General features: G+C 39.4%; 1 protein-coding gene and 1 long non-coding RNA gene across 18 annotated transcripts in view; one reads left to right on the top strand and one right to left on the bottom strand.

Annotated features, from left to right (window-relative positions):
• The first annotated feature begins 138 nt into the window (after nucleotides 1-138).
• LOC135306634 (uncharacterized) overlaps nucleotides 139-20,930 on the top strand; it is a 49,645-nt gene continuing 28,853 nt past the window's right edge. For 2 of the 3 annotated variants that reach the window (XR_010367439.1, XR_010367441.1), the window contains exons 1-2: nucleotides 145-294; nucleotides 1,353-1,479. This is a non-coding gene — a long non-coding RNA (uncharacterized LOC135306634). Of the gene's footprint in view, nucleotides 295-1,352; nucleotides 1,480-20,930 lie in introns of all 3 variants that reach the window. The other variant, XR_010367440.1, reaches the window with a different exon arrangement.
• The window catches only part of CPEB3 (cytoplasmic polyadenylation element binding protein 3), an 82,799-nt gene continuing 76,473 nt past the window's right edge, over nucleotides 14,605-20,930 (bottom strand). For all 15 annotated transcript variants that reach the window (XM_064430906.1, XM_064430908.1, XM_064430912.1 and 12 more), the window contains one exon: nucleotides 14,605-20,316. In XM_064430906.1, the coding sequence (XP_064286976.1) occupies nucleotides 20,089-20,316 (228 nt within the window). In that variant the 3' untranslated portion in view covers nucleotides 14,605-20,088. The remainder of the gene's footprint in view (nucleotides 20,317-20,930) is intronic.

Raw genomic sequence — 20,930 nt, 5'->3', positions numbered from 1 at the left:
CTGCGGGGCCGCGCTGGCTGCCGGGCTGGGCACAGTGTGGGATCCCCGCAGCGCCCTCAGGGCTCCCACTGATGGCGGCTGCCCAGTGCAAGTCGGCCTCAAATTCCCCGTCTTCCCATTTCATCCCGCTCCCGGGTTTGCCATTGTGACCCCCAGCCCCCGGAGCAAGGCGGGCAAGGCTGGGGCTGTGCAGGGCCCGGCGAGGCGGGGCCTGGCGATGGCTTTGCGCTGTTGGAGCGTTTGCGGAGCAGCAAAACCCACGGCTTCAGCTGCGGGTTTTTGGATTCCTTCCAGGTGAGGATCAGCCCGGATTTGGGGCCGAGTTTGTACACCTTGTGGACTTTTCTAGTTATCCCCCCAAGGTCTCTGAAGGCAAGGAAGGCCCCTCTCCCTTTCGTTAGTCTGCTGCTGATCTGTCACAGAGTCACTTGCATCCGTGGCAGAGATGTATTCAAGGCACTAAATGGCTTTTGCAATTATTAGATGCCTTTATCAGCTTTGCTTTGGCACTTAATCAACCGCAAAAGCTATTTATTGCCTCATAAACTCCTCTGCAGCAAACATTATCCTTTAATTAATCCCTGAAAATCACAAAGGCTGATGAGGTAACCCCTTTTTCACACCACCCAGTTAAGATGAGGAGGATTTGTTGCTGTTTTCCTCTTTCATTTTGTTTTTAGACGTTTGTCAGCTGTCTCAGTCAGAGGGCTTGTTAGGACAGGTAGCAGCAATTAAGCAGCATGTCCCAGGTAACAAATACCAGCCAAATCGCTGAGCTGTGAGGATTATTCACAGCTGGGAAAGTCAGGAGATGAGTAAAAGTTAAACCTTAATTTAACTCACATTAAAATAGGAAAGGCAATCTGAATGGCATGTTGCTGCAGAGTTAAAGGATGTAACAGACTCATTAAAAGATTGGACCAATTGCTAATTAGGATTTTTTGAAGCTAAGGACACAATGGCAGAAGTAGATTTCTTGCATACTGAGAGACTTCAAATGCATTCTTGCTTTGTATATCATTAACTCTTGTATATCAGCACTCAGAGGAATTCAAAGTAACTGAAAAGCATCAAGATCTGTCTCTGCCTGCAACAACTCAATACCTTAAAATTTCCACTAGAATAGTGTTTTTTGATCTGGATACAAGTTTTCTTTCCAACACAGACGTTAAATTCTGCTATTTCCATATACTCATACCCCCACCAGATTCAGACATTAGTTTTAAAGTAAAATAGTTCACAAAATAAAATAACAAAAATGTTAGGCATCACTTTTCTCTGACCTTATGAGAACTAGAACTGTAGCTGGAAATTCAATGCTCTTGTGTAAATGTGTCAATTCTAACTTGCAGGAGGGTGAGAGGAGCAAGAAACATTCCCCTAAATATTTGCGAGTTGGCAATTCTGAGGCCTATCTCTTTGCTTCCCATGGATGACTGATAGGAAACACGATGTCAAGAGAGAAGGTGTTTCATCCAGGTCAGTTGCTGAGTTGTAAAAAAGTGTTGGGATCATGTAATCAGCCAGTTCTCTGCAGACATGCAGAAAGTGTTTCATGAACTGTAAATTGTATTTTAGGAAGTACCTAGTGATGCATCTAGTTAAGGTAGAATATATTTGGTAGGGGACTTGAAGTATAGGAAGGAAGATTGCTCTAAAAATTATTGCAACAAATTTCCCCATCAGCATTTAAAGTTTCCAAAGCAAATTCTGAAAGGGGCAAAAAGAAACCCAAAAAACAACCAAACAAACAACCAAACAAAAAAAAAAAAAAAACCAAACTCTTGTGTTTGAGAAATAGGAAAAGAGAAAACTGGAAAAAAATTTGACTTCTGTGTCTCTTAAAGCTCTTTATTTTTCCTCATCATTGAAAAAAAAAACCACAACCCAAACCCAGAAAAACCTCAACCTTGTTCTAATCCTAGCTCACAGCTGCTAGGGAATTTACATCTCCTGTGGCAGGTGTTAATCACGGTGAGACTAAAGAGCAGTTCCACTTCAGTGAGTCTTTCTGTGTGTTAGTAGGTGGTAGCATAGTCAGGACTCAAATTATAAGAGATTATGTTTTCAGAGCTGGGTTGAAAACCCCAACCCAGCAATTATGTTTTCCAAAGTAGTCCATTTGTTACTGCTGGAGACATCCTGCACTGCTGAGTGGTGCGTTCTTGCCGCCTGAGTTTCTGAAACATAAGTAGGGGGGGAAAGGATTAGGTAGGTGAATACTGTTAAAGCAAAACTTTGGAAGCTGGAAAGCCTGAGGCTTTACATCTCGGGAGGAGGTGTGGTGAGGTGCAGCTGGTGCAGTTTTTGCAGCATTAGATGGTCCAGCAGCCATCTTGCTGTCCTGCTGGAGAGTGAAGGGCTCTGCAGTGGTGCAGCAGCAGTGCAGTCACCTGCTCTGGCCCCAGGAACAGTCACACAGGCAGTGGGACACACCCCAGGCTGCAGGAGCACCTCGGTACCTGGAGTCCACAGCTTCTTGAAATTAAAGGAACCACAGTAAAAAACTTGAGTTCATTGGGAGTTACAGTGGGTAACTAAGTTAGTTCTAATTTAAGATACTTCTGAATTAACTGTGGTAGTGAGAACACATGCTCAGGAACAGTGACTTTCAGGATTCTCAGGTCTGTATCTTGCCCTTTGGCCAAAGGTCCAGACCTGTGAGTGGCCCACCTGAGGAAATGCCAGCAGAGGTCCCTCACTGTGACAGGTTTGGTGTTTCTATGCATTTAGTTGCAGCTTTCTCATATGCCTGTACCTCCCTTTCTGAGCAGTTTGGTATTTTTGTCATGCCTAAACCAAAGGATTTGGATTCAGGAATAATGTTCCGCATCCTGGTTGCATAACAGAGCACAAATACCAGCTGCTGTCCTTTTCTTTTAGAGCACAGCTGGAACACCATGGGGAAATGGCAGTCCCAGTCCTGTTTCCATTTTTATGGACAAGAGAGATTGTTCAGTGATTGTTGTGTAAAGGCCTGCAGCATGCGAGGATATGAGTGGATTTGTCTGGGATCCCTTTCACCCTGAAACTTTTCCACAATGCAACACAATCTAAAGTATCATGGGGAGTAAAGAATGTGAGAGTGAATGTGTAAGGATATCAGGCTGCTCACTCTAGTCTGGGTTTTATGTGCTTCCTAAGGAAAAGAGACTGTGTTGTGTCTCTGCATCACAGGCTGTTCATTTTATGCACGTTAAAGCAAAACTTCCTTTGGCTAAAGTGTAAAAAAAGTCCTGGTAATGTAATTGCTACTTACCTACAGCTACTTGAAAAACATTCTCTTGACTCTCCAGGGGATACAGAAAAAAAAAAAAAAACCAAAGAGAAGGGATTTTGTTTCCCCCAAATGACATCACATCACACAATTTTCTATTAATCTTCTTTTCAGTGTAAAGAATATCCCTGTTGTTTCAAAAAGATGACAGCATGCTGCTCAGTGGGCCAAAGGAATGATAATGCACTCTTAGAGCCTGAGGAAATCAGCCTTGTTAGCTCTTCTTCCAAGAGTAAAGTTGAGCAAAAAGGTTAATGCAGGGTTGAATCCTTTAGAGTAATTAATCAAATATGTTAATGAGAGCACCACTTTGTTATCTTTTCTAAAAAAGAGAGGTTGGATCAGAACAACTTGGAATTAGAAACAATCTCAGCATACTGACTCTAGGACTTGGTAAGATGCAGACTCAGAGCTGCCTGAAGAGTCCCCTGCATCACTGAGCCCAGCCTTGCCCCTCCAGAAAATCTCTGAGCAGGAAGCTGCAGGTGAAGCTTCTGTGAGTGTCCTGGGTGGGGGACATTGTCTCCTACAGCTCCAGCAGCAGGGAGGTGCAAGAAAATGACAAAGGCAGAGCTGTTATTCATGCTTTGTTTGGTACCAACAATACATTTTAACCTGCCTAACAGAAACGGAGCCAGACTGAGTCAGAACAGTTGTGAACTTGGATTTCTGAGTTGTTCCTAATGTCTGAGCAAACCTTTCCTTCCAGTTTCTGCCGATCTGATTTGCAATCCAAAGGGTCTGTAGAGTTAACCTAAGTACATTGAATAGGTTTTGACTAATTCAGTCTCAGTTGGAAATGTGTATGTAATGGGATATTGCTGAGAAACAGCTTTCTTGTGCTTTTCTGTGTACAAGTTTTGTTTGAATGCTGCCAGTCCTTATTGGACATCACAGCCATGTCTTTGAAACATTGACCTAATAAAGTCCAGGGATAGAGAGCCAGTGAAATGTTCATAACCTCTCTACCCAACACAGTTCTTTCAAAGACGAATCAGACTTTCAACCTCAGTTCTTTACACAGTGAGAAAGAACCAGTAATTAAAGCTCCTTATATCCTTGTAGTTGTTAAGTATAGAAATTAAATTATACCAATATATGTTCTCTACAATGGAGATAGAGGCAGAAAAAGATAATCACATTAATTAGTTCTTTCTTGTGGAAAAAGGACTGGCTTTATTGAGTATTACAGGTGAGACCAGTGCATTCCTGATTGGCTGTAAGATCTCAGACAAGTTATTTATTTTTGGTCCTTTTGTTACTTTTATGTGCTCATTTTGTTTTTCATGCTCAGACTGAAAGCTCTTCAGGACAGAATCTCACTCTATCTGCCTTATGTAATGCCAGGCCTGACAAAGTTTTGCTTTGGGACCTTTAGACACTGATGAAACATAAATACTTTCAAAGATAATTAACTGCACTGACTTTGAAAGTAAAGTTATAGTCTGGCCTGAGAAAGAGGAATCTTTGCTCCTCTGCCCTATCTGCTGATGAGTATTCTCTTGGAAAAGAGGAAACTGGAAATTTTTGCAAACATTCTAAACGTTCAAGATGCTTTCAGAGTTGCAGCTGAGTCTGAAGGAGCTGGAATGTCAGTGGTTAAACTGTGTTTGGCTGAAAATCAAATTAGCTTGATACCTGCGTGTATCACTAGCACTGAAAGCCTAGAAGAGGTTTAGTAAAAATTAAAGAACTCCTTGTCCTACACAGACAGCTGTGATTTTTTACAAAACTTAGCCATCAAGTGCCTTGAGGGGCACAGGGTTGCAGTGTGTTGGAACTCTGGATACTGAGAATCCTGACCTCAAGAATCCACAGCAGTGTGGTAATATTTAGGCTGTAAAACAAACAAATCAAGTCAAAATAGGCTTCATAGGCTTCATTTATATAGTTCTTCAAAGGCTTTCCTTTGAAGAACTATATAAATTTTCCATTCATTCTTTTTTTCCTATTATTTTTATCACAACATCACCTGAAAGTCCAGTCAGCATAAAGAGCAAGGCAACATAGAAACCCTGCCATAAAATTCTGTTCTTCCTCTGAAGCACAGTTGGTCTTAGGGCACAGTAAGAGGGGCAAATTAAGTTGCTTAAGAGATGCTTGGTCTGACTACACCTTATGAATTTTTCTTCTCCAGAAGTTCTTGTCATGTCAGTTCTACCAGCTGATCTACTTTATTAATTTTTTTTCCAACTTGAGTTTTTTGTAGAGTGAGATTGCATTCTGTAGTAATTAGATAGATAAGAGCTGAGATAGTCGGAACTCTGTCAGAGACTTAGGATTAAGTGTCCAGGGAGTGGAAACTTCTTAACCATGATCAGCAGCAAAAGACACAGCAAATGAACATGCACTGATTAGATTAAGTCAGCCCTGGTGGCACAGGTGTGGGAAATAACTGCAGTCAGAAATTCCTTCTCATTTTGTTAGTGCCAGGCTGTGATGAGGAGTACCTGCAAAGACAGTTACTGTTGAAATTACTCTGGCCTTTAATTTTTTTTTTTTTTTAAGCTAAAGGAAGTTCCCCCCTAAAACATTTTAATGAACAGAGTGACTGATGTCATCGTAGAAGGGCACATTTAAATATGGGTAGAGTATATACAGTTTGCTTCACCCCCCTTCTCCTGTACAAGGCACTTTAAACATAGGAAGTGACACTAATTAGTCCACAGATGCAACACAAAAATTGTGGTCTGTTTTCCCTCAGAAGATTTATGACTACCAGAATGTCCTCTGTAGAAAATATTTCTGTCATGGGAGTGGTCCAGGTTTAGATATTGTGTTGGTATCATCATGGTGGACTATTCTAATTTTCCTTCTAGTTCAGAAACAAGCATTCCTAGTAATTGCAAATTTTTGAGAAATAACACCAGGACACCTGCTGATCCTCAAGGCAGGCTCATCATTCACTTACCTGCAGTGCATATAGTTGCAGCTAATAAAATCTCAAACCCCAGTAGGGGCAGGTGCATCTTTATAGGCTGTTGGATGCCTGTTGGGTGGAATTTTGGGGACTTCTGAACCTGCCCCCTGTTGAGGGCAGTTAATGCTTTCATCCTTGGCAATGCAACTTCACCAGGAGTAGCTAAGAGGAAGTGGTGTGGACAGCAGTACACCTGACATCTTGCCCTTCTGTAGCATGTGAGAATGTCACGTGGGACTCACACCTGTGTGTCCTTGCAGTCATCTAAGTTTTTTTTTTTTCTTCTTTAATATATCATTGCAACTTTCTTATCAATTGGGAGAAAAGGTGAAGGCTTGGTGGTGGGAAATGAAAGTGTGCAATGCAGGTCTACAAAAGCACTTGCTCTTTGGATTTTGGTACTTTTCAGGCAGCTATTTTATAGTGAACTACTCTGCTTTGCCAGGGCAGGTAGTTCTGGGTCTGTGCAGAGGCAGCTTTAGGAACTAATTCAGCCAGAGAGTTCAGACAGCTGCAAGGTTATGCAGCAGCTGAATAGGAATTTTCAGGAACAGTTTTGGACTTAAATTTTTAATTGCATCCTTTTTTATGTTTTCAGTTTGGCCCTACAGTGAAATTTGATTAAGACAGTACTAAAGGTTTTTCCACACCAACAATTTCACCTTCAAAGGCATTTGCAGCTGTGACCTCAGATATTGTCCCTGTTTCATGTATTTCTCCTCTACTGACAGAAGGAGGAATTCATGTTCACTGTTCATAAATAGGATCATGCCAGAGAACATCCTGACTCTGTGTGCAATCTCTCTGCCTGCAGTCTGTCTGCTTGATCTGCCAACCCTGAATTTTCAGCTCTCCACCCAATATGAAAAGTGGCAGATATTAGTTTTTCTCTGAAATGAACTGCTGAATGAACTACTCTCTCGTCTGAGGGCCACAAATGGAAATGAAGGGCTAATTCCCTGTGCTGTGGTGCTAGCTCTGAATGATGTGGCAGGCACTTAGAGCAATGTGTATATTTTTAGAAAACATTTTGATGAGGTGTCATTACATCAACCGGGAGCAAATGCAGATGAAAGGCTCAACAGATAACAAACCAGAGGAATTTCCTTCAGTCCAAAGTTCATGTCCTCATTCAGAAGTTGGGTTTGGAATCTGCTTGTCCTGGGTGCCATCAGAGTATGTTTTGAAAGCACGCACACAGCTGTCCAGAAAATCTGAGAGGATTTCTGGCCAGCTCATTTGTCTTTACAGGTTATATCTGGCTTTGATGAGCTGCACATACATGCATATGATCTTTGTCCAGGTGGACAAATGTCTAGTTTAATGTTTAGCAATAGGTCCTTCATAGCCTTTTAGTCAAGGCTTCAGTTACATATTAATGGCAAAGTGGCACAGGTCTCTCTGCAGGTTCAAGAGCAGGAATATTGGGACATACTGGGGTAGGGAATGTTTTGGCTCACCATGTCAGATATAGCTCTTGGCCCCAATTTGGCAATTACTTCAGTGTCCATGTAATTTTAAGCACATAAGTAATTCCAGACAGTCAGGCTTGTCTTTAAAAGTGCATTGCTGACTGGGGAATTTCTGGCTTCTATAGCTGTTCAAATCTTGGCTCCCAGGAGTCTTCCTCCAAATTTAACGTTTCTGCTTTACTCTCTCATGGTAGAAAACTGGTAGCCTGCTTTGCTCTGTCAGCATAGACAGAAAATCTGCTTTAGTTTCCATCCTGTGAGGCTCTGTCATTTATGGATTGGACAGGTACCTTGATGGGAATAAACATAGGATGGTTTACTTGAGAGGCCATACAATGTAGATTGCTGAAGCTGAGACTTGTTATTTAGGTTGAATGAAAGTGCAACCTAGAAAACTGGCAAAAATTTTACACACACTTCTACAAAATTGGGTGCTTGTTCCACAAAGTTTAGAAGTAGGCCAGTACAGGAGCCAGAAGATATATTGGAAATGGAATTGCTTTTGCACCAGGATTGGGAGAGAAATGTGTAAGCTCCTTTGAACTGGTACATGAAGCTACATCAGCTCCATGCTACATGTGAGATAAATATTGTTCATGGCAGTGGGAAGAATATATAGCAGCTTAAATATTAAGAGAGAGGAAGGACTGTTTGGGACATTTATAAGTAAGGAAAATATATTTAAATCTAAGGTGCTATTCCTTTTCCTGATTTTTTTTTTTTTTTTACTTCACTGTATTGCACCATAATCTGTACAAGTGAGAGAGTTTCTTCTTTCTTCTGGGAAGTGATTTTTTGTATCTTTTTTTACATTATTATTCCCATATACTAAGAAATGTCTGCAGGCCATCAGCCATTTCCCCCTTGGCCGTGGAAGAATGAGCCTATAATAGGAAGACAGTAGTGCCTTACAGTGTAGTCCTTTCTCTTCCTTTTTAACCACATCTTTCCCTTGAAAAGCAGAGCCTGTCCAGCCTGACCCAGGTCAAAATGGGAGAATGGCAAAAGCAGATTTCCCTGGGAAGCTTTTTTTTCCCATTTACAGCTAAGTGTCTAACTTCACATCAGAGTTGGTCTAGCTAAATGAACACCTTGGACACCACCCTCCTCACTATGTTCTAGCTGACTTCCTCATCTCCAGTTCTTCCTCCAGCTGGAAAAGCCACAAGTTGCTGAGGTCTTCTGTCAGCTGTACTGGCAGAACTACAGTCAGCAAATCCACAGCTGTTCCCAGGTGCACCCCAACCATCTCCAAACAAAGCAGTGAGAAGTGGGATTCAGTTTATGACACATTTTCCTGGCTACTGTAGAATAAATGGAAGCATGCAGCTTGGTGGGTTGCATCAGACAGCCCAGGGAGGTTTTGCTCTGTCCCTTCTTCAGCTGTGCATTGAAGCTTCTGTTCATACTTCAGAGCAAGGATGATCTGAGGAGAGGTATGTAAGGGTCTAGAGCATGTCTGGGACTGTGCTCGTGGGGAGAAGTGGAACTGACAGAGCAGTGATATGAGCACCTTCTAAAGCCTCAGAAGGGATATCATGTTCTTTAGATCTAGAGAGAACCAGCATCTTCCCCAATTGCCTTGTCCCACTGCCAGGGTGAGGCTATTACAAGTAAATGGCTGGGTAATAGGAGGAGCTGCAGAAGGCCCCAGGAGCCCAAGCAGGTGGTGCAGCTGGTGATGACAGGCTCAGCCTGTGGGAACAGTATGTGTGCTGGAGATAGCCAGGGAGAACCCATTTTAGCAAGAGCTGGGCAGACTCACAGTCACATGGCTCTGGCTCAGCTGTACAGCCTTTAGGAAGCTGAGAGAACCAAGTTTTCAGAATTTGCATATTGCAGCTGAGTGACTCCATGACTCCATTTCCTGGGGCCAACGAGTTGTTCTCACAGTCCTGTTTCTGCAAGAATCACAAAATGGATGACAACCCCCCCCAAATTTCTAATCTGATAGCGCATTTGGTGTGGAAATTGGGCAAAGATTCAGCTTGAGTATTTGATATGAAGTGTTCACTTCTGGCTAATGCTATTTCTGTTACATTCCTCCTTCAGAGCATGATTTAAGAGGACTGATTCAGAGAAGGGCACTGAAACTTGCTGACTCTGTGTTACCTCCTGCAGCATTTTCAATGCAGCTTAATTCCCCTGTGAAAAGAACTGATACAACCGATCCCCATGAACTCTTCACACTTGACAGAAACACAAGTGAAGAGGGTGATCCATAACAATTAGGAAATTGGGATCAAAAGTGGGCAGGCTTAGCCCAATCTGTTTTGCTCAGGGGCAATACTGCAGCTTATAATACACAACTTAATTACTAGAGAACATCCTTTCTGCAAGTGAAGGCAGTTTCCAGAGTGGAAAAGCTGCTATAAATATAGTTCTAAATTCTACTCAAAACTAGGTTAGGAGAGCATAAGCTTGAGTAGTATTTAAAAGAGTAAAAGGAGAATGTCATGTAGTGTTGTCCTATTTCTGGCATCACTCCTCAGTGGAAAGGCCATTGTCACCTATCTGCCCTCATATGTCATTCAGAAACAAGAGATCAAACACGAGATAGAAATGATGGTCCTTAAGATCCCTTTCCAAACAAAAGTGGTTGTCCTACTTAAGCGCAGTGGCAGACATCTTCAGCTCAGGGCTGCAGTTGCTCTGTCAAAGGCAGACTGAGCTGTGCTTGTGTGAAGAGTCCTTTTGTGTGTCACAGCTGCTGTGTTAATAAAAGTCTAAACTGCAGAAGAGGTTCATCCTCACACCTTTCTGCTTTTCCTCTTACTTTATACATGTACCCTACATTCTATAGGCTCTGTTCAGTGGAGCTAAGACTCACAAAATAGAGGTAAATTTAAGATTTTTAAGGGTTATCTAATATGATGTGTAAGAATAGTCTGACAAATGCAGAGGGTATCACATATCTTAGCATTTGTTTTCCTTTGTCTCATACAACCCCCAGTTTCATTGAGGATTAGATGTCAACAGCCATTACACAGCAGGGAGTTAATTAGAGAAGTTACTGGGTTATATAATAGTGATTTCCAGATTTCCAGACTCAGTAAGTCATATCTCCTCATGACCAGGTTTTTTTCTGGCCTTTTGGCTGCATAGTCTATACTAAACTTTTTTTTTTCAGGGCAGTGATTGAAGTAGTTTTACTGAAGGAATTTTAGCGCTGAAGTGCCCTGGTATCTGATGGATTTTTCCAGAACAAAACATTAGCAAGAGACCGTTACACTTTGTCATGTTTATATCTTATCCTGCTCTGAGTGTGGTGCTTTCATTACATGGCCATAAAGTAATGGTACTTCTCTGCCTCTAAACTTTCTCAACAGAAAAGTGCTTAAACATTCTATTTCTGGATTTGGGTTTTTTTGTCCTTTGTAGGATTGGGATGAGGGGCATGGAGAGGTCTGAGGTGGTGTGATTGCATTATCAATTATTTTATGTTTTGCCTCATACAGTGCAGGTTCTTCAGCACTTCAAGGCTTTAGAGAAATTTTCCTCTGTGTGTCAGGTAATTTTTTCTCAGTGCATGTTGGAGTATGTATTTTCTGCTGTTGTCTGGCATCAATATTTAGCATGTTTGACTAGGACAACTTAAGCACTTAATGTACACATTTTAAAACAATCTGAACTGAGAAAAACAAGTCAAGGTCTCAAAGCTGAATCTCCAAATGACGCAGGTGACGTTGAATTTGAGCATCACTGCGTCTAATTGTTTAGACCAGCATTATCCTGGTCCTTGAGTTAGGCACTTGTAAGTAAATGTGATGCAGAGCTACTCCAGGTGCTTTAGCATGGGCTAATTTAGTTGCTTTTCAGGGTGGTTTATCACACAGAGTATTTTATACTCACAGCCGTAGTGTTTACTTGCATTATGCTTCCTGTGACTGGACTAAGGCTTTTGCTTTCTGTTGTTCCACTTTCTATAAAACAAATCAAGTTTCTCTGGACTAAGAGGGTGGAGCACAGGAATGACTTACTAACTGAAAGGCTTGGACACCCACTTGGGAGGGAGGAGTTGTTGGTTCTGGTTTCTGTCCTGTTTCTGAATTCAATGTAATCATCAAATACTTTGCTTATTTCTGCCAGTGACTGAAATTTGCCCATTTACAAATGGTAGCATGCAGGTCCACTCAGAAGTAAGACAGGTAAAGGCAGATTGCTCAGCAGGACATTTCTGGCACGTGTCTATGCTGCCATTCTGTGGGCCCTGAGTACAACAATATGCACAAGGCACAGTTGGAAGAATTAGGTACATTGTGAACAAGATTTTACCCATCTCCTAGAATTTCATGGTTGTTATTTGACTCTAACCATGGTCTGTAGTTTGACAATGAGATTAGAGGGTGTTTTGTAATTCTGAAAGGCAAAGATTTTGGAGAACAGATCAGTCATCTTTGCCATGACTTTTGGCAGTGTTTTGTGGAATTACTTTGCATATGAATTGTACCAGCTCTACCTCTTTTTCAGGCTTTCATTTCTGTGGGTACATGTTGCTGGCAAGGAAGTCAAGGTGTATCAGAGGGAATGATCTTGTTACATATAGCTTTATGAACAATCACTTTGATTATTTACCTTAATGGTGATGCTTGTGCTCTTCCAGAGACCATTCTTCTTCACTTGGTACAGAGCAAAATATGTATCACAAAATAGTTAAGAGTAGTTGCCACAATCATGAGTAAATAGGTTTAGTTCTTGCTCCATTGTGCAGGAAATTTTGAAAAAGAAAACAGTAAAAAATAAAGATATCCCTAAGTGTTTTGGCTATTGGATAGAGAAGGAGAAATACACCTCTGTTCTCCAGTATGTGAAACATGATAAATATGTTTGCAAGTGCTTTCTGTATGTAGACCTATAGGTGAAAAAAAAGTACAGGGGAATACCCTGAGAATCTAAGTAGATCTTGGTTTATTGAACAATTGTGAAGTATTACAACACAAGCAGGTTTATATATTCCTGTTCACAAAAACTTAGGCCCAAGCAATGCTAGGGCAGCAGCTCAAAGGGGATTTTAGGAAGTTGCTAGCAAATAAACATCATTCAAGCTCCTAAATGGAGACCAGGTTTTACTGATTTAGCCTCAGGTGCCTCCCATAGTGCTCAAGTAATGGTAGGCACAGACACACTGGGAAGCTGCTGTGCTCTGGGTGGGACAGCACAAATTGTCCCAGCTGTTGCCAAGGGCCTGCCATATGACTTTATACTTGCTGATGGTTTATTTCTCCTTCAAAAGCAGGAAAACGGGGAGATTTCTGGACCTTTATCATGTTTCCTTCTCTAATTGCTGCATGAGCAGTTTGTCACCCAAAATAAACTGCAAAAACTTGCTTGCCCCAGGGGAGAGAGAGGATTCATTTGAGCAGGCATCATCTGTGTGTGCAGCTGGTGCATTCAAATTCGTCCTGTGTTCAGAATCAAATTGTGTGCTATAAGGGTTTTGCAAGTACCTTGTAACATTTTTATGAAAGCAGGTTACATAGGTTGCTTGTTTTAAATCCCATTTCTTCGTTCATCCCTGGGAGAGAACGCATCAATTCTGCCCCTGTGCTCATGCTGTTTATCTTTTGCTAAACAGAGGAAAGCAGATTATGGCTTTTAAGAGCTAAGCTTCAGCTTTTCTGCAGGTCTGTGTGAGGGGGAACACGTTGCTTTGGTGCCTTGAGTGCAAAATGTTCAGCTTGGGAGCTTAATACACTTCCACAGTCACATAGGTGACTATTTTAAGTGCCAAAATATTGCATACCAAGCAGAAGCAAAAGGGGCCATGCAGCCTTTTGTAAAGTGGATTGGTTTAATTTAAGTTATTGCAGCCTTTTTTAATGCAGGCAAAGGCTGAGGTAAGTGCTGTTATCAGCTGGAGAAGGGAGTTGTCAGTATCAGTGTACCTTGCCAGCAGCATGGCTGACTTTATCAAGAAGGGAAGGACTGAGCATTAGAAGTCAAAGAAGCTGCACTTCTTCCCACAACTGTTCTCTTTAATTGAGGAGGGGCTAAACTCAAATTGATTTTTGTCCAGATAGACTTGGAATACTGAACTGTGAGAGGCTACACTAAGCAATTAATTGGAAGGTGTTTTTAAGAACTCCCTTCTCAAATCTAGCTCTGAAGTAAGAAGTTCACAGCTTCTCATACATTCTGTTCAGTCCAGGAATGAATATTACAGATCACTGCCTTGTAAAAGCACTTCTCCTGGCAGAGCCTTCAGACCATTCTCCTGATAGTTATGGTTACTCACTACCAGTTTGAAAACAAGTCAGCCTGTGATTTCTAGTGCTGATACTTCCAGCAGGGCTCTTGAGCTGCATTTATGTAGCCACTGAAAGGAAGCAGTGACAGACCATGCACTGTTCTTGAGGCTTTCACTTGCCCTGACATAAGAATTCACATTTTTTCAAGGAAGTATCCTGTGGCATTCAAAACAGCTGTGTTGCTGAGCTTTAATTGTCTCATATTCTTAAAAAAACAACTTTTACAAACTTCTCCTGCAGTGCTTATTTCTTTTTTTTAACTGATCAGTCTAATTTCTGCTTGAAACTGCTGTTAAACTGCTAGTAAAAGAGTGCAATATGTTAGCCAGCATAACAGAATGCTTTAGCTCACAGAAAATAATTCAACAGTTCCTGATCTCAAGGTTCTTGCTTCTACATTCCCAGAAATATTTCCATCATATATATTTTTGTATTTACATTCAGTTTAGCATAATAAATACCTCTTTAAGGTGGCTTTTCCATTTTAGAGAGAATACATAATTGGACCAAATACTTGCATTATAAAATAACTAGAAAAGACAGTTTGTGTGCATGTAAGGTGTGTCTTTGCTTAATCTTATCTAGTAAACAGTTTTCCAGTACAAGATTTGGGGGTTTCATACCTAGTTTACATTCCCATAATGAATATCCCAAGATTTCCTTAGCATGTGCAAAGGATGACAAATATCAGTACTTCATACAACTATATTTAATAAGTTATTACAGAAAAAAATAAAGTTCAAACTACAAAGTTTAAGCAGTTGTAAGCAATAGCAGCATTGAGCTCCATGTTTAGTCACAGTACTGCAGTTCCATACAAGCATTAGTCCAAGCCAAAAAGGAAGAAGCCTTGTTAGAATTACTAGCAAAAAACAATCTAAGAGAACATGTAATAAAAGATACAGTACATTTAAAATTAGTTGAAAAACAAGTACAGAGATCTTAGCTGTGAATGCTCTAAAAGTTATGTCCATTAGTTTGACAGTAAAATTACAAATATCTAATACTTTATACCCCAACAGAACTACATCCAGGAAAGAAAAAAGAGCAAAAATTATCTCTTGTTAGCACCCTGGTTTTCTACTTACTGATGAACTTTTTGTCTTGTAAATTTGAGTTGTGTCAGACTTATGTGACCAATGTGATTTCTGACCAGCTACCCATTTGGGGTATAGAGTAGTCACTAACATGAATATAAAATACTCCGTGGTATGATAGAACACTATAGCAGCAGAGATTAAGAAGTTTGTCTGTTTAAAAAAAAGAAAGAAAGGAAGGAAAAGAAAAAGGGTTTAGCTGACATCATACAAACCAGCATAAAAGCAACTACATACAAGCCAGATTAAACAAAAGAGACATTTCTACAAATCTGTGACTAATCTTTCACTCATACCTTGCAAGTAGAGATGTCACAATACTGAAATATTAACATGGGAGCTTTTCCCAGTTAAGCGCCTTTTTTTTTCTTTTTTTTCTTTTTTTTTTTTTTACTACTCTAACAGATAGTGAAATCAGCAAAGTTATTTGCTAACTGCATATTTGCAATACAATTTGTTTTAGCCCATGCCTTGCTAGCAGGCTATAAAATACAAGCATGTCGGCAGAAATATAAGCATAAACTTTGTACCACTTAGCAGGAATTTTTTATTCCCTCTTCATTCCTTAATCTCCTTTGTTTGCAATTTGTGTACATTCCAACCAGTAGTACCTAATTTGAGTCTAAATTTTACTTCACTATTTGATCTAGTCTATACATTACTTACAGAACTGAACACACAGAGGATACACAATAGACCAACTCTGGGCACATTTCTTCCCACAAGTCACGGACGAGCCACTCTAACGCTCGAGCAGAAGTTAAGTCTAAAAGGTCATCAGCAACTTGTGGAAGCGAGAGTTTTGTCTAGAGAAAGTCATTGTATGCCCTGTTTACGCAACACCAGTTTTAGTCTGGATTGTTTCAGGTGCCAGAACAGAGTCACTGGCTTCAGGAAGGGGTTTCTTCTGGCTGCATAGGGAAACAAAGGTGATGGAAATGGAGGTGAAAAGCGTTTGATACTGGCCCTTGGTATTGCCAATACAAAAGAAAAAAAGGACAAAGACACAAGAGAGGCAGAGAAGAACGGAGAAAGACAAAGAAGCTGAACGGATGTTCAGACGTGGTGGCAATATGAGTTACTGCATTGCTACCAGGGGATGGACAGAGAGTGTTTTGCATTAACTTGGCAGCTCCCACCCACGTGGGGTGGCTGGGTTAGGAAATGCTGTGGGCACCGACAGTCGGCTCCACGCTGCTACTGAGAAACGCATGCAGAGAGGGACTTGTGCAGGAAAGGGGCAATTTCGTCAAATAAATAACACGGTGGCAAAATACAATGAAGAATATATATTTTAGGAGGTTCACTCTAAGGCTATTGAAAAGAGAGTTTATTGAGTTCATGACAAGAAAAGTAATGAAGAGTTATGCTGAATGGGCAGGGTCAAAAACCCATTGTTCAACAGATTTAGTTCCTTATAACGGCAATAGTATTTCATCAACACTGGTGGTGTATAAATCTAGACAGCGAACTGGTACTGTGACATCCCTATTATCTCCCTAAATCATTTTGATAAAGGAAAAGGCTTTTCAAAATATCACGTTTTTTCTGCTTCATTCTGTCATTTTATTGCCCAATTCTTTGTTACAATTTTCCAATCACTTTACATAACCAACCATTTTCATCATTGCCACACTATTGTAAACCACATCAGCAAGTTAATACATAAAGCTTTGCATTTCAAAAAACTAGACACTTTAGTAACAATATTACAAAGATTTTAGCTTCAAAAATAACTGAAAATGAAAAAAATAAACTTTTAAAGAATCAGCATCATAAAATTAATTTATTCCAAGTAAAAATACAAAATAATATTAATGACATTGACCAGATATGAAAGTCTCTCCCAGAAACAACTATATTAATGGTTGAGAAAGCACTCCTTAAAGAAAATACGAAATAAAAATGAAAAATATGTAAATATGTTTAATTTTTTTCTTAGCAAAAAATCTTTCTAAAAATAACAATGAAAATTTGTCTCAGTACAAAGGCTACATTACTATTGAAAAAATACCAGCATGAAGAAAAGGTACATATTTGACAGTAGAAAAATGATTTTAGTGAATCACAATGTCTAAAGTCTGCAATGAAAATAAATCTGCAATAAAGATTTATGCCTTTTTTCTTTTCATTTTTCTTTTTTTTTATACAAACAGTACAAACAGTATTGCACATAACAACAAATAGTCGAGGTTAGGTTAGCCTTCAAAAAAATCGACTAGTTCAAGTCTCACATCAGAAAAGGCCACAATAGGACCTGTTGTACCCAGGGGCTTCTTAGTCAAGTTGCAGTTCAGAACTCCATATTTTAAAAAATAACTTTTTTTGAAGGACCCTCTTTTAATATAACATATTAACAACTCAGGGGCACATTCATTTACAAAACAAAAGGGAGCATGTCATAATTTAATAAACTAAAAAAAGTTCTCTTTAAAAAAATACAAACAGAAGAACTCTCACAATTCTGGTCAGTCGTGCATAATCACACTTGATTATAAATATACAAATTAAGGGAAAATATTTTTTCACCTTCTATTCACAACTTTCAGCACCAAATGGAGTTTGTGTTTACACCTGTTCTTTATGATGATTTTGTTTCAGATTTAATCCAACATTATGCTATATTGTACATTTTCCAGCTTCTCTCGCTCTCGCTCTCTTTCTCTCTGGGAGTATTTTTCTACATGAAAGAGGGGTATTTCTTCAAAAAGGTTTACTTCTTTCACATAATTAGGTAGACTTCTGTAGGTTAGCTATGATCTTTAATATTACAGTTATAAAGCTCTAACTTCTTCATTTTCAAAAAAACTCAAATAAGCATGAAAAAAATAAAGTTACCCATCTGTTAAATCATTTTTCTTGCAGAATTAAATTAATATATATTTTTCTGAATAAACTTACTTAGAAAATATCATTTTCTTTCCTATATTTCAAAATTGAGGTATTGCAAAAGATCATGTCAGTCAGAAAGCATGCCTTTTTCTTTAAAAAAAATCATCAGCCAACTGTTGAAAACTGTCTAGATACAAAAAGTAGTGCATAACAAAATGTCTTGTACAGATGAAAAAAAACAGAAAGGACACCTGGGCTGGGAAAAGCAATATCACAAAACCGCCCAGAAGTAACTTCAAAAGGGATAATTATAATAAGCATTTTAAACCAGTAAAAAACTATTTTTTCTTTTTTTTTTCTCCAAAAACAGAAAAAAATCCTTTCAAAGCCAATACTTGCAACTAAACATCGGGAAAACCAACTTACTAAATTAGACACAAAGAAGGACATCACGACAAACAAAACCCAGAACATTTAAATCTACTATGCGGTGTCATATCCAGTCAGATTGTCCCCAGAACTGCAAAAACAAAGGAGGAAAAAGAAAAAAAAAATAGTGTACACATTCTCACAATCATTAGTATACCAAGTGTGTTTATATTTATATGCTATCTGCAGCCCCATAGTTCATGCTAAAAAAATGTCCACTGTGTTAGCAGGTCTTAATTGTATTCAAGCTTCACAGGATACATCCAGGGATTAGAGAGATAACGCCACATCCACAGAGCAGACATCTCATGTTACTTTAATATGCAGACATTTCTTTAGCACCACTTTGTTTCCTAACTTTCTTAAATGTGCCTAGGTTAGTAGTTTGACAGACTATCTAATCGGTAGTGTATGTACGCCAGCATGAGCTCTTTGGTTTTCTGGACAAGTCTGCAGCTACGTAAATGATGCAAGCATTAGGGAAGAGATTGTAACTAAGAGCTCATTTCTGTTTATGTACCTGTTATGAACTGTCAAAAATGTGTTAATGTCAGATACAGAGGCTTTAACAGTTAAGTTTGATCACAGTACTAGACATAATCACTTTACTATATAAAATAAATTGCACGATATATAACAGAGCACCGCAAAGTACTTCATCTACCATCCACAAATTTTTTTTTAAGAATATCCTACAGCTAGTTTTTATATTTGTTGTAATATAGGTCATTCTGTAATGGGCTGATCCTAATTTCAGAAGCATTACATTTACTGAGGCATGCCTTCCTCCAGTCAGTAATCAATTTTTTTTTGTTACTGAGCATTTTGTAGCCTACGTAGATTCATAATTTGTGCATTGTGGGCAAGTTTTATATTAGACATATATAAAATTTATTGCATGCAGCAACCTGATTAAGTAAACATGCAGTCAAAAAATATTGACCTTCCTTGGAAGCTTTTCTGTATGCTATACTGATCTCCTTTCAGCAGCCATCACTATTTTAATCACATATTCATTTTTAATTGATACCCTAGCCTGAATAGAGTATTATGGTATTAGTAATACCATTTTAATAGCAGCAAAAGCTATTGCAGCATACATTTACATAACACTAAAAGACCTAACAGAACAAAACAAAAAACCCAACAAAACAGAACAAACAAACAAAAAAAAAAACAAAAAACAAACCCTCAGCAAAATAAAAGAAAAAAGTCTGATCCAGCTTATGAGGTATCATCCTTACAAGTCAAAATCGAGAGCAACTAAAGGCTTATTTTCTTTAAGGGTTATTACTATTCTAAATGACCCAAACTAATGATTGCTGAATATCTGTTTAAGTTTTTGCTACATCTGCCACCTACTCGTGAATATTACCTTTGGTAAGTCATCTGCTAGGGGCAAGTCTAAATTTCTGAAAATAAGTGCATGCTCCAGTTTAAAAATAAAAATAATTATAATTACAATAAAAAAATCTTCATCACATACGCATCAGCCCAGTGAAGACTGATGAGAATGGCAGTCTACATAATGTCACTAGTGACAAGTCTTGTGTAGGAAATTAAGGTACCAAGCAGATGTTTGTGTGAATCAAAGTGCAAAATCAGTACAGTTACACTCTGCCGGTTTGTATTATACTGGACACTGAGTTCAGTAATGTGACTGTAAATAATAATAATAGTAATAAAAAGACCCATATCTTCATTAAAGTCGAGGACGAATGCACAGATTTCCAGAACACTAAGCCCTGAGGCAGCGCTCTCTTTTCACTCAATTTTATTTACTCCAGTACTTCTTGCTGGGTGCGGCCGCGGTTCAGCTCCAGCGGAACGGGACGTGGCGGGGCCGGTCACCTCCCTCCTTTACCAGTGGTTTGTGGAACTCCCGCCCAGCACGAGAGTGTATGCTGGCCCAGCAGTATTCACAGTAATACTGCAAGCAGGTAACATTGGCACAAAAGAATGGAGCAAATTTTCCACCACAGCGAGTGCCCTGGCATTCGTCACACATCTGATCATCCAGCACATATGGCTTCACTTCCACCTGCACCAGGGACAAGAAAACAACTGTAAGAATGTTTCATAGTTTTGCTAAGCAACAACACAAACCCCAATATTTAAATTCTTCCTGTCTCTACTGAAGGGTTTCAGCTGATGCAGGATTAATCCAAGAGGTTGGTAGTTAAATTTTCATACCATGCGCTTTACCCGTCAGAAAATCTCAAGAAAGAAGGGTGTGCTTCCATAACTAATCAATATTCCTTGGAAAAGCTGGGTCTGGGAAAGCACTAAAATGGAAGTACAGGAAAAATCTGCAAGGATTTTCCAATAAGAAAGCCTATTCAGATTCCTGGAGCTAACAGCAGGGGCAGGCCATGAGAGCAGCATTTAGGAAGAAAACTTATAATGAACACAATTATATTTCTAAACTTCAGAGGTCTAGTGAGTTTCAGAAGTTTTTTCCTCAGAAGATTTTTTTTTTGTCTCTTTGGTTTTTTTTTTTTGTAATTTGCAAAATGCAGGACCAGACTAATAAGAAATTCAAATGAAACAAAATTAAATGCACTTGTATTAATACTCTCCATTTTGTTGGCAAAATCACTATCTAGAGATTTTTCACTCTTGAGGTGCAATAAAATTTCACTGTAGCTCCAACTA

This window comes from Passer domesticus, chromosome 8, assembly GCF_036417665.1.
Source record: "Passer domesticus isolate bPasDom1 chromosome 8, bPasDom1.hap1, whole genome shotgun sequence".
NCBI lineage: Eukaryota > Metazoa > Chordata > Aves > Passeriformes > Passeridae > Passer > Passer domesticus.
The sequence above is the reverse complement of the archived record's forward strand: the minus strand, read 5'-3'. Positions and strand labels throughout refer to the sequence as shown.